Raw genomic sequence first — 25,604 nt, forward strand, 5'->3', positions numbered from 1 at the left:
CCAATCACCACACAGGAGCCTGCAGCTGCGTCCATAAGAGACGCGGGCGGGGGCGCTTGCATACTCTTGGAAGTCGCTGTGGTCCCCGCGCATCCCCGTGCGCACCGGCCCCGCGCGGCCCGAGAAGTCCCGTCTCCGTCGCTCTCACTTGCCGGCGCCGCGGGGCCGCGAGGAGGACGCCTGGAGGGTCCGGAGCGGGCGGTGATGGTGAGTGCGCGGACCGGGCGGAGACCGGGAGGGGCTGGTTGGAACCGGCGGGAACTGGCTGGAAGCGGCCACGGGCCCGGGTCTCCCTGCGTCCCCCGGGGTCGCGCTCAAGTACCCAAACTTGGGTGCGGGTTGCGTCCTGGCGTCTTGTCCCAGCCCCGCGTGGGGGTCCTGGTCCCACCTGAGTCTCCACTGTGGGCGCAAACAATCCGTAAGGGATCCATAGATCAAAGCTGGGGTGAGTTTGTCACCCAGATCTGAGGACCGGTCTGGGGCCCTGCGTCCCCACGAAGGACGGACACCAAAGAAGTGAGTGTGCACAGTGGTCATATACGTCAGAGAGCAGGTGTCACAGATGATCGGAATGTCCCTTTTACAACGGTCACCAGGTCGCCCAGCCGGCAGAGCGATCGCACAGCAGGGAGCAGGTCTGTGGTCTCCAGCTGGGGGATCGCAGGGTGGGCGCAGCAAGCAGTTCCTGGCCTGGGGAGAGACGCTTATCCGAGGGGGAGGTTACATCTTCCTTCATCTTCAAGGGCATTGTTCTCGTCTCTGGACGGAGAAGATGGTGAGGGCAGAAATACAGGGCGTGCCCCGTGGGCACGGCAGGCGCTTTGGGAAACAAGGTGAGGCCGAATTAGTTTTACAAGTGGCTTGCTCGTGTCCGCCAGTATAGCCTACTGCTCCCCACTTATTTATCACCGCCCTGGTCGTGGGGTGGGTCCTGACATCTTATCCCAGCCCCTTGTCAGAGGGGGATGGGTGGACCCCAGCTGGGCAGTCAGGGCCGAGGATCGTGGGGTTCCGTCCGGACTGGGGGCCGGAGACGGTGGGACGGGGCCGAGGGCGGGTCTCAGATGCCGCAGCCCGGAACTCACCGGAAAAGGGCTTTTCTCTGCCGGGCAGGAGGGGAGCAGGCAGGCGGGTCTCAGGACCCCCGCCCCGTGGTCGCGCAGCGCGGGCTCGGGTCCAGGCCCGTCCGCATCTCAGTGCTCCTTCCGACGGGCGGGGGTCGGGCCTGCGGGGCGCGCGGAGGCCGAGAGCGTCTGGGAAGGAGGGGGCGATGGTGCGCAGGGGTCAGGCGGTGGAGACGAAGCATCCGAGCTCAGTGAGCACACTTTCCTGCCGGAGAGGGACCGCAGGGGCGGGAGGAGGGACGCGCCCGGGGCAGGGGCTCCGCGGGAGGGGGCGCTGTGGCCGGAGGACCCGCAGGAGCTGGGCGGCGTTTGTCTGGAGTGGACGGAGCAGGAGGCCCGGGTGTGGTGCTGATGGCAGGTCCCGAGCGCAGCCCGTCCTCGGAGGGGCCGTCTGCGGGCCCGGGCTGCGGGCGGCCCAGGGCGGCGTCTGCGGAGGAGAGGCTGAAGCCGCGTGGCCGACACGCGTTGGTTCTGTTCGTCGGTGGGGACGAGCCGTGGGGCTGCTTCCTGGGGGTCGGTGGAGCTGAGTGTGCCGCGCGCTGAGTGAGTCTGTGAAGGTCACACGTGGGGCGGGCTCCCGGGGGTCCCTGCTGGTGAGAGGGTCTGTGAAAGGAGCGTCTATACGGGGCGGAGCGGGAGCTCGGAGCGGCTCCTCTTTGCTGAGAAGGAGGCCCGGGAGGAGGGGCGCGTCCGCCCTGAGGAGGGAGCCGGGCTGAGTGCGGCTCTAGATTTAACTGCCCTGGTTCCTCGGTGCCCCCTCACTCCTTCCCTGGGAGGGGCCACTCTGGGTACCTCCCCGCGGGGGAGCCCGGCCCCAGCTCAGGACCAGGTTGGACCTTCCCTGTGGGAGCAGGTGCTGCTCTTCCTGTGGTTTCCTTGACGGAATCTGCTCCCAGCGTGCTGCCCCCCCCACCCCCCCCAACCCCGGGTGACCACCGTCCTGCTTCTTTGTGTTTCTCTTTGTCGCTTTACATGTGTTCTCAGTCACCAAGCAGGGTTCTGTGTGGTTCCGCCTCTGCTGAATGTGCAGGGAGTGAATGTCACCAGGAACACAGCATCCATGTCACACGGAGGGCCTCTCTGTGCTTCCTCAGCCGCAGTCTGTGTCATACGTGCTGGTGGCTGAGGCTCGAGGCACTCTGTTCTCTCATCCATTCCAGTTCTAGAGGGCCTGGGTTGCCTCTCTTTTATGTTTCCCTTTTGTTGGCAGAGCCGCTGCAGGCATTCTTGTTTTTATCTCCAAGTGCAAATGGATCATAAATGTTTTTCGTGTTGGAGAAGAATGTCAGGGGTGTGGATTATGGGTAAGTTCAAATTCACTAGGAAATGCTGATGGAGGAGTGTTTGGATCTAGTGTCTTACTGTCACACGTGTGTTTATTTCACCTCATTTCCTGCACTTGCAGTTAACCCACGTTGGTCCATCTTGAGTGTGTGGAATGGGATCTCCTTTTGATGCCATATTGTACTGGTTCCCATTGGGGTTGAGCATTTCTCATGTGGCGTTCTAAACGCATCGGACAGTTAGCCCTTAATGATTATGTAGCTAGTGACTAGTCTTTTTTTTTTCTATCAGTGATTATAGCGTTTAGTTGTTTGCATGTCTATGGTTCATGGTGCTGCTGAGGAAATTTATTATTGGACTCCCACTAGCTTCTTCCCAGATAACATCTCCCTGACACCTGGGTCACCATGGTAGCAGAAGCCAGAGTTATTTTGCAGGAACTAAGGCTCGACCCCTGTCTGGCTAAGGCCGGTGGAGACCAGCAAACGACCGGTTGAGGCTGCACAGGTGTCCGATACATGAACTCCTGAAATCAGGGAGCCAAACACTACACCCTCAGGTCATGTTAAGGCCACCATTTGGTGACCGTGCGTCCTATGAGGGGCCGTGAGGCTTCCCTACGTTTGCGCAGATCGTCAATTACCTGCCTTCTCCTTACCTCCCATCGCCTGTCTCCATGCTTCAGACCACCCCACCCCTCCATAAATATCCTTAGTCCCCATTTTTGGGGGGCAGACTTGAGATTTGTTCTCCCTTCTTTCTTGGCCTCCTTGTGAATAAACCCTTTGTCTGCCGCAAACTCCTCTTGTGATTGGCTTTTCGTGCAATGGGCGAAACGAACGTGGTTTGTTAACTTCATCGTCTGTCAGATAGTTTTCAGTTATTTTCTCATCTTTAATTCATTTGTGTGTTTACTGCTTTCTCATGTTTTCTTTACATGGTCTGGACAGTCATCCTTTTTCATGTCTGGGTATTGCAGATATTTTCTCCCAGATCATGGTTTATTGTTTCTCTCATCTGCATTTTGATGGGCACGTCCTAGTTTAATAGACTTGAATTTCCCGCTCTCTTCCTCTGTAGCTGACTCTTTTCTCTTGAATAGGAAAACTCTCCCAGCTGTCAAGTCATAAACACGTTTGCCTGTGGCTTCTCCAAGTGTTCTGCTGTCGTGTCTCACAGTTAGATCTGCAGTGAGCTGGTCATTGTCCGTGAGGCTGATGAGGACACCGGTCCCTTATTCCTCTGTAGATGCCAGTTGTCCCTGCCCCACGTATCACAGAGCCTCCATCCCACTCTTGCCCGGCAGCGCTGCTCTGGGGCAGGTCCACGTGCCCACCTTGGGGGCCTGTTTCAGGGGGTCCGTTTTCTCCATTGGTGTCCCTGTCCCTCCCCCTGGTGATGCCATCCTGTCCTAATCACTACAGTTTAACAAGTTTTAATGTCTGTCAGGGAAAATCCCACACCTTGTTTACAGAAAATGTCAGATTTTCTTAGGAATTTGTTTTACATTCCCGTTTTTAGAAGTAGCTTTTCTTAAGTTCAAACAAAACAGAAACAAACCCAAGACAAACCTGGTTGACCATTTAATGGAGTTTCCTTAAAACTCGTGAGCAGTTGAGAGAGCTGCCATCACGCTCTCCTTTCTGTGGACGTGTGAGGTCTCTGCATTTGCTGCGCTCCACTCTGGTGTCACCTAGTAACACTTTGACAGATTTCCAGTAAGTCATTTTTCATCCCACATTATATGTATTTTAGGAATGAAATAAAATTAGTTGTAATAGCAATTAGCTTAAAAATTCTATGTTAACAAAGTCTATCTTAAAAATGTACTCTTCAACTGCTTGTTTCTATTGATTCAAAATACATTTGATTTTTTTTTTATGACTTTGAATTCTGGAAACAAACATCTGATTCTATGATTATCTTCATATTATTTTCGAGTGTGACGTGCACAACCATTATGCTATGAATAAAGGGAAAGTTTTTCTTTCGTTACAGCGTTTTCTTCTCAGGAAAAGGACACCATTAGTTTTCTCAATTAATGATTTAAAAACTAGCCTGTACTGCATTTCAGCACTGGAGAGGTTTCTCTGTCTGTCATTACAGAGAGCTCATGGTGAGGAACACATTTGCTTATTGCTGGGTCCCTCCCTCAGGAGCTTCCAAGATGGAAACTGAAATTGGCCCCATACGTACAGGGCAGGCAAAGACCTAAGAAAGGGCCAGGCCACTCCAGATTTTAGGTGGCAGTTTTAATGAGCATGGAAACTTACGAGGCTTGTCTTATGCAGCCCAAAGATGAGTAGTTTCTGCTCCCACCCGCCAAATCTGAAAAGTTTCTCTAGGGGCCTTAACCAGGTTCGATCCCGTCCACAGTCCAGATGGTCTCAACACTGACTCACTCTCTCAAGGCTGTGGCCTTGGGGCAGCTTCTGGGAGTTGGGAAGGCAAGCGGAACCCACATTCCAAGCGTAGTGATAGGGCAGGCAGCCTCCAGAGGCCCGGATTTATCTCCAGGGTCAATCCCCCATCATGTCTTGTGTTGACCTCTGCAAGAGATACTTGAAAACACTGAAAAGATGCAAGACTTTCAATGTGGTTTTATGTTAAACCATTTACAAGACCTTAGTTATCAAACCTGAGCAACTAAAAAGATAGAATAGAAGATTAAGAGGAATTTATTTTGTTTTTTCTTTATTTGTATAAAGTATTTTAAAACGAGTTTCTTAAACTCATTCTCTCCCCCAATATTAAGGTGACAAATTAAAGCATGTTTTCCTGCCATTGTGGTGTGTGCAGCAGAGAGCCATGTTTCCAGTAGGAACCAGCACTTTCCTCAAGTGCATTGGGCGGGTTTGTTTTTATATTCTCCTCCTCCACATGCGAGTGAGGGAGCTTATGACCACACATCTTGTCCCCACCAAGAGACACGTGTAAACACATAAATGTTTACTAAGGTGGAGGTGGTCACCTTTGAAAAATAAAAAGTAACTAAAAAGCAGGTTTTCTGTAAAGTTCCAGTACTGGTATTTAAATTTCGCTGAGGCATTTTCTGCTATAGGAGTAAAGAGAAAGACAAGATGAAGCCTTGATTTAGGATGAGAGTACATTATTATGGGTCGTGTGTTGGAATAATCATTCGCTCAATATTTCGCTCCATTGGGACGAGAGTTTGAAAAGGGCTTCATACACCTTTAGAATTCATCACATACACTAGAATAAGGTTTTATAAGTTAACGCTGATTATTACTCATACTTGTCCATTTTGAGAGCTCAGCAGCCTTCATAAAGTACACACACACACACATGTTCACCTGTTATGAGGCAGGTTTGTGAAAATAATTTCATACACCACATCTCTCCATGAACTGTCAGCTTACAGCATTTCTTACCTGAGAGACATCCCAAGAATAGTGTTTCATAGAAAGCCCCCTCCCTACTAGGAAACAGTCATGAAGGATTTTGAATCACTTTACTCTTTAAAGGACGTTCTTTCCTCGTCTCCAAGTCCGGGTGCCATTCATTCCCTTTAGAGCCAGTTGTGTTGAAAGGCTTGTGAGATAATAGAAAACATGCATTGTTGTCAGCCCTCAGCGCCTGACACCCTTGGAATTTCCTGGGTGATAGGAGCATCCTTTGTTCTCATGAGGTGACTCTGGCTGGGCTCCTGGAGGAGGATTTGTCACTGGAAAGATGAAGCCATGACTAGAAGCTTGGGATTTTTAGCCCTGTCCCCACTGTCTTGAGAGGGCAGAACGCCTGAAACTGAGTTTAATGATCGATCATGTATACGTGATGAAGCCTCTGTAAAAGTCCCAATAGTGTGGGGTTTGCAGAGCTTCCGGGTTGGTGAAGAGATGGAGGTGCAGGGAGAGTGGCGGCTGTTATATTCGAATTCTGTGTTCATCATTTTTGGGACCCGCCAGACTGTCTTCCAAAGTGGCTGCACTGTTTACATGCCCGTGAACGATGGATGAGCTTCCCCCTTGCTCATGTCCCGCCAGCACTTGCTCCATTTCTGCAGTGAATGAACAGGGCTCTGCTTGTAGCCTTGATTTGCATTTCCCTGCTGGCCGAGGGCCAGCCTCTGCTCATGTCTTCTTGGCCATTCTTATTTCTTCTTTGGAGACGGGTCTGCTCACATTTCTTGCCCATTATTTAATTATAGCGTTTCTCTTTATATTGTCTCTTTTTTATTGTTGTGATCTGAGTTCTTTAAGCACGGTGAGAACACGAGCCTCCTACAGGCGTGTGGTTGGCAAACCCCAGCTGCTGTGCTAAGTGAGGTGGCCTGACCTTCTCTGCAGCTGATGCAGCTGGGAGTTTTATCTTTAGATTTCATAGTGCTCTTTATGCCGTGTGTGTGATGTCATCACGAAGCATTCTAAAGTCATTTAGGTATTTTTTTCTCTTGGTTAAAGTCCCATTTGCCTGTATTGCTTTCACATCCTTCAATGACTGTTGTTTGTGTGACCATTTTCCTTGAATTCTGGGGACTTGATTAGTTGTTTGAGAGGTTTTCCAGCTTCCCAGAGTCTTCAGGAAACAGGCTCTCCTCTTATCCAGCAGGTGTCCCAGGGCCTGGCTCACACCTCTGCCCACAGTGTCCACCTCATCCTGGGAGGGGTCATGTCTCTGCCTCCGTTGCCATTTAGGGAGTAGTCCAGGCCCCTCGACACTGTTGCCTCCAAGGAGAGATTGTTCAGATCAAGTTGCACTGCAGGTCTCAGAGTTCAGAACATCCTGACGTTCTCATTCCAGTTCTTGGAGCCGACAAGGACATAACTTTTGATCAAGCCACATATCCATTTCCATAGTATCTGAAAGATGATTTCGTTTTTCACTCTTTACTTTATATCAGAGGCTGCTCCATCTCAGAACAAATCATTCTTAAATTCGTGCATGTATGAGTCTGTGTCAGTTGTTGTGGTTGCACTTTGCTGCAGCTTTACAAGCACTTACCATCACTGAGTGTACTGCGTGCCACTTGCATTTTTATTGTCATTTCCAACGAGAGTGAGAGCTCAGGGGTCCTAGGAGTTGAGTCCAGGTCCCCGGCTGTCACCCTCCCACACCCCTTGGTGCAGACGGGGCCTGGCTGAAGTAGAATGTGTGGGCTGTTTCAGGACTCGCTGGTCTTTGAGGACGTGGCTGTGAACTTCACCCCGGAGGAGTGGGCTCTGCTGGATGGTGCTCAGAGGAAGCTCTACAGAGACGTGATGCTGGAGACCTGCAGGAACCTGGTCTCCGTGGGTGAGGACGGCTTCACGCCTTCTTAGTCTGTGAGGGAACAGTTGTTTCTTACACTTGTTCTTTCTTATTGGGGCCATGAAAGGGGAACACGTTTGAAAAAAGAGAGACACAGTCCAAGCCTTCATAGAACCACCTAGAGTCACATAGCTTTTCCACAAAAACAACATTTCATGTATTAAGTGGACTTTTTATTCCTCTTGAACAAAAGTCTAAGATGTCCGAATTTTATAAGCATGAATATCATCTCCAGTGTCACTTTGGGGCAGCTTTATGGTTTCCACCCCTGTGTGTTACGCTCTGGTTAATACCCAGGTGACATGGTAATCTTGCTACAGTTCACCCCATGCTTATGCATCCTCACTGGCCTTGAAGACCAGAGTATGGGCCTGGCTCATGGACTATTTGTTCCCCTGCATCATCCTTCATGGTGAGCTCTTCCCTGTGAGCTGTCACCAGCTGCCCTCACCATCCGTCTGCCATGGCAGCTGGGGCAGTGGAGAGAGGATCCATCTGGGGCCTCTATGTCAGCACCCACTAGAAAGAAACCTTATTTCTGTAAGTGATGGAAAACCTTGGGTTGCCCCAGTAACTTTAGAAGACACACAAAAGCGCACAGTGGAGTGAAACCCGGTGAATGTCCTGAGTGTGGGAAGCTTTCTGTTTTCCCTCATCCCTCCAGGAACAGGAGAGAATGCACACTGGGGAGAGACTGCTCTCATGGAGAGCAAGCACCCTCGGGAGGAGCAGGCTCTGGAGGAAGGACTGACGTTTGGACACGTCCCTTAGAAATGGGACTCAGCCACTGTGTGAGAAGGGTCACGTATCACTTCCCTGGCTTCCCTGCTGACTTTTTGTCCCTCCTGGCCGCCTGGGGAAGACCTTCTGCATCTCTTGTTATACAAGGAGCATCTGGGGATGTGCATTTGAGCAGTTCCTTCCTATTTTGCTTTTCTGATCATTCTTATCTCAATGTCACTCTCCATGTGTTTTGCAGTATTTCTTAGTGAACAGACTGCCATTTTGGCTCATTTCCCTTGCTCTTTGCCAAATTGCCAGGTAGCTGAGGTCCTGAGAATTTTTCTTTACTCGCATGTCCGTTCTTCCTCATAAAATTGGTTTAAATCTTTGGATCAGTGTATGAAAATAAATCCACATAATCGTCTGTTTTCTTTCCTTTATCCAACCATTTCTTTCCCAAGAAATTAAACTATGGCACCAATTGTTGTAGATTGTTGCCCTCAAGTTAAAACCAGTGGATTGAGACTTCAGCAGGGTATATTGGAGAATAAAACAGCCAGCGAAGAGAAAATAGTAAGGTTCATAAGATGTGAGTGCCGGTCTGTTTTTGGCAAAAACTGGACATTTCAGAACATTGGAGATCACCCAGCCCAGGAGAGGCCTGTGAGGTGAGTGGCATTCCCACAGGAGGAAGGGGTCTCAGCAGAGGGTTAGACTCACTTAAATTAAAGAAAAAGTAAAATCGTGGCTAAACATTTGTGTCCTGAGACAATTTTCAGAAGATATTTTCATATAAATGTGATGTGGAAATTGAGTGTCTAAAACATAATTCAGTTGCATTTATCAGATGACACTGTACATAATAAAGACTGAAAGTTATGGCTATATTTGAGGCCTCAGGCAGAGCATTCAGCTTTTCCCCTTTGTACCGAACCAGACAGGGCCAAAAACATTCCTTTTCATTGAAAATGACAAATACATAGTCAAAATTATCATTAATAACTGTCAGTAAGTGATGAGTAAAGAAATCACTTACAATCATCAGTCCCTCACAGTATGCTTCATATTTTGAACAGGAGCCATTTGGTGCAGAGTCTCCGTGGAAGTAATGAAGGTGATGGCTGTGGAGAAACCCTGAACCAGATTACAGACCTTCCTGTGCCTGAGACATATCCGACTGGAGTTAAACCCGGTGAATGCACGAAGTGTGGAAAAGCCCTCAGGGATTGTTCTCTCCTTAAGAATCAGCAAAGACCTCACACTGGACACAAACCTCATCCATGTGAGGAATGTGGGCGGGCCTGCAGTTGTGTCTCGTGCCTAAGCACTCATGTGGAAACAGACAGTGTAGATAAACCCTGTAAAAGGTGTCAGGATACTGGGAGAGCATCTAAGAGACCCGTGAAGAGGCTCCATAGAAAAAAATCTTTTGCGTGTAAGAAATGTGGACAAGTTTACACTTGCGCCTCATCCTTACAGGAACATGACAGAGGTCACTGTGGAGAGAAAACCCATGCATGTACAGTTTGTGGGAAATCCTTTATGTATGACTCCTACCTATTACGACATGTGAGAACTCATGCTAGAGACAAACACTACGAATGTAAAGAATGTGGGGAGGCCTTTAGTCGCTTCTCATACTTTCTTGCACATATGCGAAGGCACTTTGGAGGGAAACCCACTGAATGCTGGACTTGTGGGAAAGCCTTCAGTCACGTGGCCTCCCTTCAAGTACATATTAGAACGCACACTGGGGAGAGACCCTATGAGTGTCAGCTGTGTGGGAAAGCTTTCAGTCGTTCGTCCTCCCTGCGAGTACATGTGAGAACACACACTGGTGAGAGACCCCATGAATGTCAGCACTGTGGGAAAGCCTTCTGCTTCCTGTCCTCCCTTCGAAGACATGTGAGGATGCACACTGGAGAGAGACCCTATGTGTGTCAGCACTGTGGGAAAGCTTTCATTTGTTCCTCCTCCTTGCAAGTACATAGGAGAACACACACTGGGGAGAGACCCCACAAGTGTCAGCACTGTGAGAAAGCTTTTGGTCTTCCCTGCTCTTTGCAAGCACATGTGAGAACGCATACTGGGGAGAGACCCTATGAGTGTCAGCACTGTGGGAAAACCTTGAGCTCCCTCTCCTGCCTTCGAGGACATCTGAGGATGCACACTGGGGAGAGACCCTATGAATGTCAGCAGTGTGGGAAGGCCTTCAGACATCGTGCAAACCTTCGAGTGCATGGGAGGACGCACAGTGGAGAGAGACCCTATGAATGTCAAGAATGTGGGAAAGTTTACAAGTATTCCAATAACTGGGGAGCACACATGAGGACACACACTGGCAAGACAGGGAATGAATGTCAGCACTGTGGGAAAGCCTTCAAGTATGTCACGTCTCTACAAGTACATGTGAGAACACACACTGGACGGTAGCTCTGCATACAAGGACTGAGGGGAAGCCTTCATTCTCGCTTAGAACCTGTTTTAAATGCAAGCAAACACACTGGAGAGACAGGTTAAAAATTGGAAGAATGTGGGAAAACCTTCAAGTGTCGCACTTCATCTATTTTGTACATGGGAACTCAGGGGAGACAAAAATCCTTTAAACGTTAGAAATGTGATTTTGTCTTTGTGTCTCATCCTTACTTGGGACCCCCAGTGTATTGGTTTCTAGTTCACATTGCTGATATGAAGTCAATATTAGAATATCTGTCTATGACCCCACCATCTGTGTTATACATATTTTGTTATCTTGGACTTTAAATAATTGTACTGTTATATGACACTTGTCTATTTTGTGTCACAGTGTCTTTTGGGTCCAGGGATGACAGTGGTTTTTGTTTTTAGGGGTGTTTTTCCATGTGCAACTTGGTATTATTTTGGATGAACTTTGTTTTCTTTCTTTCCATTATGCTCCTGGTCTGTGATGATGATGGTATGAGACCTGTATTGTTGAAATTTCTTTTCTGGTCCACTGTTGCAGGGAGTTTTCTGACTTGATATCTACTCTCCCCTGAATTCTTTATTATTGAAAGATGTATCTTCCACTTTTGATTGTTGCTAGTAGATACGTCATCGGTTCCTCACAGAAATTAGTAATTATGGAAAGATCTTGAGAGGACAGTCTCATGGGATTATGTTCAAAATTGGAGTCTGCTCATTCTCCTTGATCTTGGTTGGAAATTTTCATGAAGCCTGGTGTCCAGATGCTTCTATTGAATTGTGCTGTCACCTTGGGGAGGGTGGGAAACCGTGTGTCCCAGAGTCCTTCTGTTTGTGGCTCTGAGTTAAAGTTCACGAGCAGAGGAGGACACATGAGGTTTGGAAAGAAGAAGTGAAGAAGCCATGATTCTCAGTTCTCCTGTCCCGTCAGGAGACAAAGGTGCCTGGGAACCTAGGGGCCTGCATCACAGCCCTCTTTTCTGACTTGTGGCTCTGCCCATCTGGAACAGCCCCAACCAAACACCATGTTTGACATCAGTCCCCTCTCAGGCACCAGATCCTACAGACTTTCCCAGAAGCTCCCCCATTGTGGACCCTCTTTGGTTTGCAGATTCACACAGTTACTTGCATTTTCATGTAGCTCTTTGGTGTCCATCAGGTCACTTCTTTAGGTTGTCACACTTAGTTATCTTCTCATTTTTGACACACTTCATCTTCAAGGCTTCTAATTACGTGAATTCTGTGGGGAGCATCTTGTTGTCTAATAGTGGCCCTGTTTCCTGCCTCCACACTGACAAATTTAATTTTGCAGCCACAAGTGGAGGAAACTTACTTCCTTGGTTGCATAGTTGAGAGCCTGCACTCATGCTGCATTTCTTCTTTCTGAATAGTTTCATGATTGAAAGCAGAATTTGTGAACATATTTGGCTGTTTGTGAGAGTTTTCTCTTACATCTGTCTGCTCTGTAAATGATAAATGCACTGTTTACTTTACAGTTTATGTGTGATTACCCCGTGTTTAAGTCTTTCATGTTTTTTCTGTTCAATGAAAATTGCATTTTCTGTAGAAGATGATAATCTACATTGTTTCCTCATGAGAGCACATTACCTTTATTTTGAAAACTGTTGTATACTTACAAGTGCTATTCTGTTTTATGTTTCATTAACTGAGAGAATAGGTTAAAATATCCAACTATACATTTTTATTTTTGTAATTATGTCGACTTTTCTGTATGTATTCTGGGATAGTAGTACTAAATATGTATGCTTCCTGACATTTTTCATTGTGGTGTGTTTTTCTGACCTTCCTACGTAGCTATCAACTTTTTTCATTAAAATGAGTTCTTCATTCCTAGTAGTGAAAACGCAAATATTGCTCACTTCAGTGGTCTCCAGCCAGAGATCCCCAGGAGTCAGGCTCCTGCAGATGAGCAGTGTGGGAGGCAGAAATGGACACACATCTTTCCTAGTTCCCTGTGGACAAGTAGAACCACCAGCATTCTTGGTGAGGTGAGCACTTAGTTGTGGTGGGAATGAGTTAAGAGAGGGAGCTTGTTTACAGACATAACCAACTTGAGTAAAGTCTACTAATTCCGGGAAATGCTGCTTCTAAATGTTCTCCACAGAGCTCTCAGTGGCTTAACGTGAAAGCAATACCAGAATAGAGACATCTTCTCGGTCATCTTGTTGCTGGTAATTGTGCTGAATATCCACGGGCCATTTGCCTACATGACAGATGGGTAATTGATTGCTGATGCTCCTGCCCAGCGATGTTCCCTTGTGTAATTTCCACTGGATGACAAATGGACCATGCTTTCTCTCTTCATTCTGACCACTTAGAGTTCTGGTCTGCTCCTGTTGACAGAGGTCAGTTTCTCCCTCTGTGTCAGATGGCCTCCAGGGACCCTTCTCTGGCCCTGGGCATGGTGGATGTCTTGTATTTTGATGGACCTGGTAGGGCTTTATGGGTCAGAGGATGTGTAAGGTGAGTAGTCCTCCAGGGACTTGAGAGAGGAAATGGTCAATAAATGTACAGAAAGGTACAGCCTTTCGAGAGAGGATACGTGTACCTAAGGGATTCCAACCAGTGTTAGAATGGACTTTCCTCTCTAGTGTTATCAACTCACCAGGCGATGCCTAGTCATGTGCAGCCACAGAGGAGGCACAGGAAGACTTAGGAAAACACTACACACAAACCCTAGAGAGACCATCACTGCAGCCTAAGGAGGGTGACAGTCCTGGACTGCCAGGGTAGGGGTGTGTCTGAGCAGGTTGGGAGCAGAGAGCTTGAGGATCTGTGGGCAAGTGCCTGCACAGCTTACATTAGTGTGGAAAGTAACTCTGTTTTGAGCCTAGAGTGCATGACATATGAGGGATACTCAATATTTAGCACCAGACAATGAGTACACACTCAGAAAGAGAGGCTAGGGTCTCTTCACGATCCTGCATTTCCTTCCCAGCTTGGTGACTTCTGGCAAATCACCTACATTCATAGTTATCTCCTGAGTTAACTCATATAGATGTATAGATAATAAAGTATCTACCGTCTGGAGTTTCTGAGGAAGAAGTAGATTTATATATGCTAACTCAGTCACTTTATGAAAAACACTTAAAACAGTGCCCCATACATAGAAATATGGATGTCAGTGTTTATTATGTAGTCAATGAGAATGGCAAAGGCAGCCTCAGACACCTGGAAGCTGGCCTGACACTCCCTGCAGGACTGTGGCTTCCTTACATTAAGCAGAAAGAATTTCACCAGTTGTCATCAGATGAGGCAAGTCTGTGACAGAGATGGGCCAAGACAAAAGGAAGAGAACGTTAGAATCATGTCAACAAAAAGTGTAACACTTATGACTCTATTTTAACAAGTGGCTTAAACACTTCCAAAACTATTTTTTGATAATCTTCCCAAAATGAGATGCAAAATGACACATTTTTGACTTGAAACATTACAAAAGATTTACTAGACTCAGGCTTATTTGACATGTTACATTTCATAGGATACATTGTCAAGTAATAGTAAGCCTTTTGTTGCATTTGCATAGATATATAAATATTCCATAAATTATGTGAAATTGCTAAAAATCTGATAAGTCCTGATGTAACACTGTCTGCCATAACTCTGGTTGTTATCTTAAAATGCTGTCAGAGAAATAACAAGATTTCTGTTAACTGCATTATAATGAGCCATTTTTAAGTCCTTTGTCATTGGTAGTTACTCTGATGCTTTTGCAAAAATGCTTCATAGAAAGGAAACTCATAAAATGAAACTCCTCAAAGTTGAGGCTCACACTAAAAGGACTGAGCCTGAGCAGCAGGAGAAAGCCCTGGCTGACTTTCACGCAAAGGCAGCAACAGCACAATCCATAAAGATAGTGGCACATGTGGATGAAGTCCTTTCTGCCTCTGCAAAGAACAGCCCCTCGTGGCCAGACTTGCCATCGTGATGTGCTTGTAACATGGCAGCAGTCTGCTCCTGAATCAGAGAAATGAAGATGGGAAGTAAATGGCTGTAAATTAAATGAACAGGTGGGGCTCTGCGAAGCTGAAGATGGCCACTTGGTTCTTCCCAGCGACCTGGGAAACCACCATTTTTCAATGTTTGCATTCCATCCCCCACGATAGTACATTTAAAGAAACTCTTTCGGCCCCTGGAGGCCTCAGACCTCCACTCACTGAACGCTTGGAGCATCTGCAGCTGGATTTCGTACAACCAACACTTAATATGGGTTGCCAACATGTTCTTGTTCCTGGATGTATGTTCTCCAGATGGGGTAGAGCCTTCCCCTGCCACCAGGCCAATGCCCTCACAGTGGCAAAAAAACTGTCTGAAAATGTCTTTCCCACGTAGGGTATATCTTCCAGTTTCTGGTGATGGAGCACCCACTTCCCTGGGCAAACCATACGAGCCTTAATGAAAACCTTTAACCCATCTTGCAATTATCACCATCCTTATCCTCCTCAATCATCAGGGAAAGTTGAGAAAACTAACGGGAAAACTGATTCAAGCAGGACAAGTATTAATTCCATGGGATGGCGTAAACTGAGGGGATGTGTAATGATTTTTTTTCCCCACAGAATTAAAGAAATCTTTTCTCGGGGCCTGCCCGGTGGTGTAGTGGTTAAGTTCACACGTTGTGCGTCTTGGCAGCGCAGGGTTTGCCCGTTCAAATCCCGGGTGCGGACATGGTACTGCTTGGCACGCCATGCTGTCGTAGGCGTCCCACATAGAAAGTAGAGGAAGATGGGCACGGATGTTAGCTCAGGGCCAGGCTTCCTCAGCAAAAGAGGATTACTGGCAGTAGTTAGCTCAGGGCTAATCTTCCTCAAAAAGAAAAGAAAAGAAATCTTTGCTCTTTGGGAAGTTACATTTGTGAACAAAGATAAACCGTTTATGTTTTCTCTCTACATGATCTCTCCAAAATTCGGAAACTCTCCCTTATGTAAATACTTTAATCAGGCCAAACCTTTAATACAAAGAAGTTAGTTTTATTGTGAGTATTTTTGGTAAAACAAAAAGTGGGAGTAATTATAAAGAGAAGAATTATGTTTGCACCTTTTTAGACATTTGAGTCTAGTCCTGTTACTGGTCATTGAGGTTTTGCTCTATTCCTGTAGACTGGACTCTGGCCTAAGGTATTGCCCTTGGTGTTCCCAGCTGTTCGCAGTGCTCCGTTTGGAAAACACAAAGTCACCCACAGGAGCTGGTCACCCGCAGAACAATGCCTGTTGGTACATGACCTTCTGCTGATGCCCCATTGTCTCATATGACAGCTACTGTAGGTCTCCAATGTCTTATACTCCAGCCTGTCACCAACAGGTTAAAGAAGCTCTCCCAGATTCCAGTTGAAAGGATCCTGTTGGTCACAGTCTAGAGCCTGGGGACTGGTCATCTGGAAGGTTCCTCAAAGGAAGACGGCCCTCGAGCTCCATTGGAAAGGCCCTCATGAAGCTCTCCTGACCACTGACTCTGCCTAGAGCTAGAAGGCGCTGAGCCTTGGAGACGATCTCACAGTGAAGAAGTCCCCACCTGGCATCTGGTCCTGTGCACATGCTGAGGCCTCCAAGTCACATGGACGCGGAGGAGAAGCAGCCGACCTCTGATGCTGACAGCCTTCCCAAGATTCAGGACTCGGCAGTATATGTGTACACCCTGCTCTGACCTTATAGCTGATCCTCTTCCTAACAGACCTATTCTATCACATTGGGAAATCTATTGAGTTGCATGATTATTCAGCATTTTTCCTAAGAAAGTGTCATTCAGTTAGCTGGTGGTCTGGAATATCACTTAACTTCCTTTATGATGATTATTGGAACTTCGCTCTATGTACTTGTATGTAAACTTCCCATGCTACCACTCACTCAGATCTGCTGCAGACTTTCTACAAACACCAAGATGAGAGTCACTCAACATATTGAAATGATAGATCAGGGTTATTTACTTAACTTTCTAGTAACTGGGTGAAATTCCCAGGTGAGGAAACGAAGAGTCATTTCCTGAGCGTCTCCTTGTTGCTCAAATTGTGACTGAGCAAGGGCTCCCTGCCTACTGTGCACAGAAGCCAATACTGCGGCACCAGCTTTTGAGAAAAGCAACAGCTTGATTGTGTCATCAACTGGCAAGGAGAAAGGAGGCAGGGCTCAAATCTGGGGCTTGGGGTAAAACGTAAGGGATTAGGGAGGGCAGGCTGGCCGGAGGACAAATTCTGATTGGAAGGCCTTTAAGCAAGAGCATTCATGGTAAGTTCTGGAAAGGGGCCTTCACAGTGATCTTCGTGGACAGTGGACCCATCAACTTTGAAAAGGTTCCAACTTGGAAGTTCCGGTCATGTCCTGGTCCTTGGTTCTTTTGGAAGGGGAGGGACTTGAGTGTTTCTAGGTCAAAATCTTCCCCGTCTGCTCGTGCCTCCGCTCCAGGACTTGCAGTGTTGGCTCGCTGCCCTTGCATGATAACTTTGACATTCTGTTGTCCATATGATAGGGCCGCTTTGAACGAGTCCCCTGGTTACAAAGTGATTCCTTGGGATAACCATCAGAAAAAAGGGGAAAAAGTTTCTCCCTCATGCGGGTCATGACTTGCTGGGATAGGTCTAGCCCAGCAACACTGGACTAAAACCTATGCTGGACCAGCAGTGCTTTCAAAAGGAAGTCTCCATCGAATGGGTCAAATGTGAAATAGGAAGGAAAACAGGGTCACTTCTGTGGAAGGGCTTTAAAATGGAGCGTGAAGCTGTTAAGGAACGAGTCTCATGCACGTCCTCTTCAGGCAGAACATAAACTTTTGAACTGAGTCGAGGTAAATGTTTTGAGAACTCGTCAAGAAAGCGGCAGCTCCTCCCAGGGAGGGCCTACTGCCTCCTTTGAGCTGCCTGAGCCATCAATTCAGATTAGCCAAGATCAGCTTTCTGCCAGCGACTCCAATTAACCTTCTTTGTAATGCAAACTTCCATCTTCTGCCTTTATTATTTTGATGAGGAAGATTGGCCCTGAGCTAACATCTGGGACAATCTTCCTCTGTTTCATGTGGGATGCCGCCACAAGATGGTTTGATGAGAGGTGCGAGGTTGGCACCCAGGATCTGAACCTGGGAACCCTGGACCCCAGAATGGGAGCACGTGAGCTTAATCACTGGGCCACCTAATCAGGGCTGGCCCCTCCTCTCTGGTCTTTACGAGCCCCCGCCTCCTCCTCCCCGCAGGACACGGTTTGTGTGGCTCCCTCAATCTGTGCGCCCGAAAGGCAGTTCTCTGACCCCAGAGTCACGGCCTCTCCGCGTCTCACTTGGACCCCGTGTAACAGGACCGAGAACCTGACCCGCCATCGACTCCCCACAGTGAACGCGGCCCTGAGCGTCCTAACGCCTCGCGCTGGACCCGCGGGGGAGGAGCGAGCCTTCCCCGGATGAGGGTGGGCCGGGCGGCGCCCACGGCGGGAGGCGCGGGCACCGCGAGCATCGTGTCCGGGCTCCTTGGCAGAGCCGCAGGGACGCGGACGCGAGCAGCCCGCTGACGGCGCCCCCGCCGCCCCGCTGAGCACCAACCGGACCGACGGCCGCCTTTAGGGTCACGGACTGAACCCCACCGCCCGCGACACACGACAGCCCCCCAGTTCACACGCGCAGCCACGAGGAAACACGCGGGCAGGCGCGCCTGCGCAGACGGCGCTGACCCCTCAGCCCCACGGCCGCAGGCCCCTCCCCCTCCTGCAGCCCCGGGTGGCCCCGCGCTCGTCGCGCCTGTCGCCGTCGGGAGCTGGGACCACGGCGCCCGCGCCGCTCCCTCGCCCGCTGCGCAGCGACAGCCCCGCCTTCTCCCGCGGCGCCGGGCGGAGCGGCGACCACGAGCCCGGACAGCGAGCCCCGCAGCTCGGTCCCACCGGGGCAGCCGCGACAGTCCTGCGCGCGGGCCCCCTCCCCACGGGGCGGAGGACCCGGACCGCGGGCTGCGGACCCACAGCCCCAGAGGGGGCCGCGTCAGAGGTCACCGCCACACCCAGCCCACCCAGCCTCGCCCGCGGGGACGTCACTGTCAGGGGTCTTTGTTCTTAAACCAGGTCACACACCCACCGGGAGTCCCGCCCTGGGCCGAGCACCCAGGTGACCGCGCCCCCTGTCCCACCGGTCCGAGTCCTGAGGAGGGGCGCTCCAGGGAAACTGAGTCAGGACTGCCCGTTCCGGAGGAAGGCGAGGAGGGGCTGGGGAGCCTCGGGCAGAGGCAGGAGGTCCCCGCCAGGAGCCTGTGCTCCGACAGCGCCACTCGGGCGGGCGGTCCGCGTCCCTGAGGAGGCAGATCACCGCCTCCTTCAGCCACGTGACCTCCGCCCCGCCCATCACACGCCAGCGACGGGAACGCTGTCCAATCAGGGACGACGACGCAGGGAGCGAGGCAGCGGTGCTGGGGCGGGACCGGGATCGCTCAATGAAGGCACAGAGGAGGGTCTTGGGGAACTGTCCAATGAGGGCACTGTGACATCATAGGGCAGTGTCCAATCAGACTGCAGGCCAGGATGAGCGCGTGAAATACGGTCCAATCATGTGGAAGGACGCTGGAGCACCGTCCAATCAAAGCCGGGGAGGGGCGCGCTCGCAACCGCGTGGGAGTCCGTCTCAGCCCTTGGTGTCCCCGCGCGCACCTGCCTCGCGCGGCCCCAGGTGTCCCGTCCCGTCGCTGTCACCTGCCGGGGCCGCGGGGAGGACGCGCGGAGAGTCCGGAGCGAGCGGAGATGGTGAGTGCGCGGGCCGGGCCGGGACCCGGAGCGGCTGGTTCGACCCGGCGGGAACCAGCTGGAAGCGGTCGTGGGCTCGCGTCTCCCGGGGTCCCCCCGAGTCCCCATCCTCGCCCGCGGGCTGTGTCCTGGTGTCCCAGCTCCGCGTGGGGGTCCCTCTCCCACCCCAGTCCTTGTACGGGCGGGGTCTGAGGGGCGGGACGACCCCGGCCGGCAGTCAGGGCTGGGGCGGTGGGGCGGGGCGGCCGCGGGGTGGGCCCGCCCTGACCTGACACTGAGCCCCGTCCGGACTGGGGGCCGGAGACTCTGATCCGAGGACGGTGGGATGGGGCCGAGGGCGGGTCTCAGGTCCTCCAGCCCCGAACCCCCCAGCAAAGGGCTTTTCTCTGCCGGGCAGGAGGGGAGCAGGCGGGCGGGTCTCAGGACCCCCGCCCCGTGGTCGCGCAGCGCGGGCTCGGGTCCAGGCCCGTCCGCATCTCAGCGCTCGTTCCGACGGGCGGGGGTCGGGCCTGCGGGGCGCGCGGAGGCCGAGAGCGTCTGGGAAGGAGGGGGCGATGGTGCGCAGGGGTCAGGCGGTGGAGACGAAGCATCCGAGCTCAGTGAGCACACTTTCCTGCCGGAGAGGGACCGCAGGGGCGGGAGGAGGGACGCGCCCGGGGCAGGGGCTCCGCGGGAGGGGGCGCTGTGGCCGGAGGACCCGCAGGAGCTGGGCGGCGTTTGTCTGGAGCGGAGAGGAGTGGACGGAGCGGGAGGCCGGGTGTGGGGCTGATGGCAGGTCCCCGAGCGCAGCCCGTCCTCGGAGGGGCCGTCTGCGGGCCCGGGCTGCGGGCGGCCCAGGGCGGGGTCTGCGGAGGAGAGGCTGAAGCCGCGTGGCCGACACGCGTTTGTTTTCCTTCTCAGCGGGGACCAGCAGTCCAGCTAATCATTGCTGAGACACAGAATGGGGATTTGGGGGTCTGTGTCTTACAGGTACAAAGGGGTGTATGCGTGGGATCCTTATCTAACTCCTTTGAAGAAGGGACTATTTCTTGAGGCGTGCGCGTTTTTAGAACCCAAAAGGTTGTACTAAGGACTCCTTTCACCTTTGATTCCTGTTTTCTGGCAGCCCAGGACTCCGGGAGGATTCAGCGTTGCCACCTGACCCCGTGGGCTCCCCCTCTGTGACCTCCAGCACCCACAGTGTCTCCTGTTCCTGCCTCAGGTCCAGCAGCGGTGAAGGGACAGGATCCGTTTTCCCTCCTTTCTTCCCCTGAGTGAGGTGTCAGGGGTCAGGTCTCTGTGGTGTTCTGCTGACTCGTGTTGTTCTGAGACTGAAGCAGAGACGCCGCTGGGGACAGTGTGTCCGTGCAGAGCCATGAAACTTGAGTACTCTTGTACAGATCATCACTTACCTCATTTCTCCTCACCTCCACTCGCCTATCTTCACACTTCAGACCACCCTGCCCCCTCCGTAAAGATCCCTGGTCCCCATTTTCAGCGAGGCAGGTTTGAGATTTCTGCTCCCTTCTCTTTGCTTGGCTGCCTTGTGACTAAACCCTTTCTCTGCTGCAAACTACTCTCGGAGATTGGCTTTTCATGCAATGGGCAAAATGAACCTGGTTCATTAACAGTTTTATCTTCTGTCAGATAGTTTTCAGTTGTTTTCTTATGGCTCGTTCATTTGTGTGTTTACTGACTTCTCATGTTTTCTTTTTTTTTTTTTCTTTGAGGAAGATTAGCCCTGAACTAACTACTGCCAGTCCTTCTCTTTTTGCTGAGGAAGATTGGCCCTGAGCTCACATCCATGCCCATCTTCCTCTACTTTATATGTGGGACGTCTGCCACAGCATGGCGTGCCAAGCAGTGCCACATCGGCACCCAGGGTCCGAACCAGTGAACCCCAGGCCGCTGAGAAGCAGAGCGTGTGAACTTAACCGCTGCGCCACCAGGCCGGCCCCTCATGTTTTCTTTACATGGTCTGGACAGTCATCCTTTTTCATTTCTAGGTGGTGCAAATATTTTCTCCTAAGTCATACTTTATTATTTCTCTCTCTGTATTCTACACTTTGATGGTCTCTTCTTAGTTTAATAGACTTGCATTTCTCACTGTCTTCTTTACGTCATACAGGCATCTCCTGTAACTTCTCATTGTCCTCCTCTCGTCTCCCACAGATAAATCTACAGTGAGCAGGTTATTGTCCTTGAGGTTGATAAGGGAAAACAATACCTTATTCCCCTGTAGATCACCAGTCGTCACTGCCCCATGTGTCACCGTGTCCCCATCTCTCCACTGCCCGGCGGTGCCTGCTCTGGGGCAGGTCCACTGGCCGACATTGGGGGGCCTGTTTAAGGGCATCCGTTGTCTCCATTGGTGTCCTTGTCCGTCCCTCTGCCCTAACCCCTGGAGTTTAAAAAGCTTTGATGTCTGTTAGGAAAATTCCCACCTCCTTCTATAGGAAATGTCAGATATTCTTAGAAATTTCCCTTTCATTTCAGTTTTTAGAAGTAGTTTTCTGAAGTTCAAACAAAACAGAAACAAAGTCAAAACAAACATGGTTGTAGATTTAATGGAATTTTGTTAAAATTCTTGACCTGTTTGGGAGTTGTCATTTCCCACAAAAGTATGGGGTCAGTAGTCCTAGGAGTTGAGTCCAGGTCCCCGACTGTCCTCCTCCCACACGCCTTGGTGAAGACGGGGCCTGGCTGAAGTAGAACCTATGGGCTGTTTCAGGACTCGCTGGTCTTTGAGGACGTGGCTGTGAACTTCACCCCAGAGAATTCAAGCGCTGCCACATGCTGCCACATGGATGAACCTTGACAACATGCTGAGTGAAAGGGGCCAGGCACAAGGGGCCAGCGAGGGTATGATTCCATTTATGTAAAACACCCAGAACAGGCAAATCCATAGAGGCAGAGAGTATTTTAGTGGTGGCCAGGAGGAAGGGTTATCATGGCTATTATGGCCTTTAAATTTGTTTTTAGAAATGGAGATATAATTCATATGCCATAACATTCACCCCTGGAGTGTAAAACACACTGGCTCTTGTACACTCACAAAGCTGTGTCACCATCACTATATAATATGAATATGGTAATATAGCCATTTACATTTCAAAATTCTGAGTGACTCAAAATCTGATGTGACAGAAATTTCTTTCAAGAAAATGCACATCTGCAAATTCTAACATCTCCCAGCATAGCACATAGCTATGCTGAGACAAGCCCTACACACAGGCTGGGGCTGGAGTCCCACTCCCTCAGGTACAAACGTTCTGGGGCCAGAGGTTGCTGACCCCAAGTCCCAGAGGTGGGGAGGGATGGCAGGGCCCCCCTATGTCAAAGGTCACATGTGAAAACAGAGCCAGGTCATGCCTTGCGCGTGGTGACTTCACTTGATGTCTTTGTTAGTAAACATAGGGCACAGATCACTATGGCCCACTGTGGAAATGAGTCTGACCTTCCCAGTCCAGAAAGAGGATGCAGCAGGGGCCATCGAGGTGCAGGCTGACCCCGTATCTACCCACCTGGACCGGTTCTGCTAAGAGCCCATGTCCCAGGTGAGTGGGTCTGCTGGGTGTCTGGACAGCCTGCCACTCAAGATGAAGGGGGTTGAGTTCTTGGAGAAGTTTGGTCTGAGGCATCAGCAGCATCGCCCAAGGACCAATAAGGCATGCACGGAACAGCTGTGGCAAGACCAGTCAACATCACCAGAAGGGGGAGTGCCAGGAGCACCATCCAGAGTGGGAGGCCTTGAAGCACTAGCCAGTCAGAGCCAGGGGCAGGCGCACTCCCTCCGATTGGACGTTGCTGTCGTCCAGCCGTGACCCCATGTGCACCTGCCCCATGCGGCCCCAGGTGTCCCATCCCTGTTGCTCTCACCTGCCAGGGCCATGGAACCACAGGGAGGATGCTGGGAGAGTCCAGAGTGGGCAGAGATGGTGAATGCATGGGCTGGGCCGAGACTGAGAGGGGCTGGTTGCAAGCCGGTCAGAACTGGCTGGAAGCGGCCATGGGCCCTGGTCTCCCTGCACCCCCCAGGGTCACACCCTAGTCCCCACCCTTGGCTGTGGAGTGGACCCTGGACTCCTGGCCTGGCCTGCAAAGAGTTGCCAGGGGTTTTAACCTGAGTAGTTGGCCAGTGTGCGTCAGAGGAGGGAAGAGATGACCACTGGATCCAGAGCAGGTCGGCAGTGTTTGGGGGGACCCGCCCTGCCCCTGACAGCTGTATCCCAGCCCAGCACTAATTGGTCTGCTTTCACTGGGGCCTCAACTTTCAGTAAACACAAAATAATGAATTTTTTCTCTTTTTTTCTGCTTAGTGGGAATAGTAATTTCTAAGGTCAGCTCTGTTGATGCAAATAATCAGTGACCATTCCATAAATCAAAGTTGGGATGATTTTTCTGCTATGAGCCAGTATTGAGGACTGCAGCCTGGGAGGACGGCCTTCATCTGGGAATGGAGCACTTGGAAGCAGCAAGGTGTCCAGTGTGGTTATGCACTATTTTGGAACGGGGAACATGAATGAAATGTGACAGGAATATCTCGTGACTCCTGTGCACAAGCTGTTTTGCTGGCACAGCAGGTCAGTGGTGACTCGATGTACACAGCAGGTCAGTTTGACCCTTAGGTTCAGAGAAGAAATGCTTATCTTCAAAGAGATGCTGATCTGGGGGGAGGCATATATCCCTATCTTTAAAGGCAGCATTCTTTGCTTTGGGTTATTGTCAGTGTTTAAAGCAGATGTCCAGCACATGCTGGACAGGCCAGGTCAGGCCAGATTAGTTTTAAACCAAATGGCTTCCTCATAGATAGACTTCAAGATATTACTGTTTTTTTGTTTTTCACTTTTCATCGTTTTCCCCCTTTGATGATAATTTTGTGACAGAAAGCACTGATGACGAAAACATTGTCCCTTGGCCAAAGGGTGATGGCTGCCTTCCCTGGGTCCACCATGACCCTTGGTGCTAGGCTGTTATTTCATTGATGCCCAGTTATCCATGTTGGGGGAAAATAGTTGGATATAGTGGAAAGTATGGAGATACCTGTTAACAGGGGAAGCACGTCATAGTTATGTAATTTTTCAGTAAGTTTTAGATTGTCGCACACACACTGCACATGCGCATTTACATGACTTATGATTACACTGTTGATAACTATACAGTAGAGAAACAATCATGATAGTTTAATAGTTCAAGTGATAAGAGAAATACGTTTTTAGGCATAGTGTTTATCAGGAAAGAAATTCATCGAGGGTTGTAATATCAGTCGACCATCTGGATTCATTGAGCAATCATTACCCTAGCCTGCATGCCAGTCATACAACACTGAGTTAAGAAAACAGTGATTAGTTTGAACCTTATGATTAATATAAGAATTCCAAGGAGTAAATAGAAATAGGAATTGCAGTCTGGATCACAAAACAGAACCAATACCTGAAGGGAGCCAAGTCAACGAATTGAGGCAAGGTGTAGTTGCCTAGGGTACCGACTTGCTTTTTCATGTGCTTTAGCAGAGAGGACACGTTGGAAGACTCCCCAGGTATAAAAACATAGCATTCAGTTTGAATGATTGCACACGTACCACTTTGGGATGCTGTTGGACAATCTAAGGCCATTCTATTTTGAAGGACAGACTTTCTCATTTAAAGACACTTGAGTATTTAATAAGTCTATTCCTGCTTGACTTGATGAGTAAATTTAGTCAGGGCTTCTATATGTGGTATGACATGTAGCCCCAAAGAAGGAACAGATAAAGCCGCTAGGTGGTTGGTCCTACCAGTAGAAGACTGAAGGAGTCCCTCTGGCCTTAAGGAGAGGAAGACTGGCGATGGTTGTTAGTTCAGGTCAAATTCTTCCCTGCATCCACAGGAAGCCCAGGGTGCAGCGTCTGAGCCATCCAGGCAGTAGCCACGGCCAGAGATTTGTTCCACACAACCACTCAGTTCCCTGAGGAGCCACCCAATAAATGCCTGGCCTTTGAGACCAGTCTTTCCCAAACCAATCACTTTCTTTAAAGATGAGAGTATTCTGACACAAGCCAGGGGATATCCAGCCTATA

The 25,604-nt window shown here is 50.1% G+C and overlaps 1 protein-coding gene and 2 long non-coding RNA genes across 3 annotated transcripts; 2 read left to right on the forward strand and 1 right to left on the reverse strand.

Annotated features, from left to right (window-relative positions):
• Window positions 1–17: 17 nt before the first annotated feature.
• Window positions 18–12,617, forward strand: LOC103562956 (putative KRAB domain-containing protein ZNF788). Its single transcript, XM_070622487.1, has 4 exons — window positions 18–207; window positions 7,535–7,661; window positions 8,341–9,067; window positions 9,476–12,617. Exons 1-3 carry the CDS (start codon window positions 205–207, stop codon window positions 8,445–8,447), a joined length of 237 nt encoding a protein of 78 aa, XP_070478588.1. The 5' UTR covers window positions 18–204; the 3' UTR covers window positions 8,448–9,067; window positions 9,476–12,617.
• A 1,354-nt stretch (window positions 12,618–13,971) lies between these two features.
• Window positions 13,972–19,049, reverse strand: LOC139083778 (uncharacterized). The gene is made up of 2 exons (XR_011540706.1): window positions 18,909–19,049; window positions 13,972–14,123 (listed from the first exon to the last, which is right to left on the reverse strand). It is a non-coding gene; the product is annotated as an uncharacterized lncRNA (long non-coding RNA).
• Window positions 19,050–19,429: 380 nt separating this feature from the next.
• On the forward strand, window positions 19,430–23,841 carry LOC139083776 (uncharacterized). Its single transcript, XR_011540704.1, has 5 exons — window positions 19,430–19,567; window positions 20,673–20,768; window positions 22,278–22,408; window positions 22,955–23,103; window positions 23,585–23,841. It is a non-coding gene; the product is annotated as an uncharacterized lncRNA (long non-coding RNA).
• Window positions 23,842–25,604: the final 1,763 nt, after the last annotated feature.

This window comes from Equus przewalskii, chromosome 6, assembly GCF_037783145.1.
Source record: "Equus przewalskii isolate Varuska chromosome 6, EquPr2, whole genome shotgun sequence".
Lineage (NCBI taxonomy): Eukaryota > Metazoa > Chordata > Mammalia > Perissodactyla > Equidae > Equus > Equus przewalskii.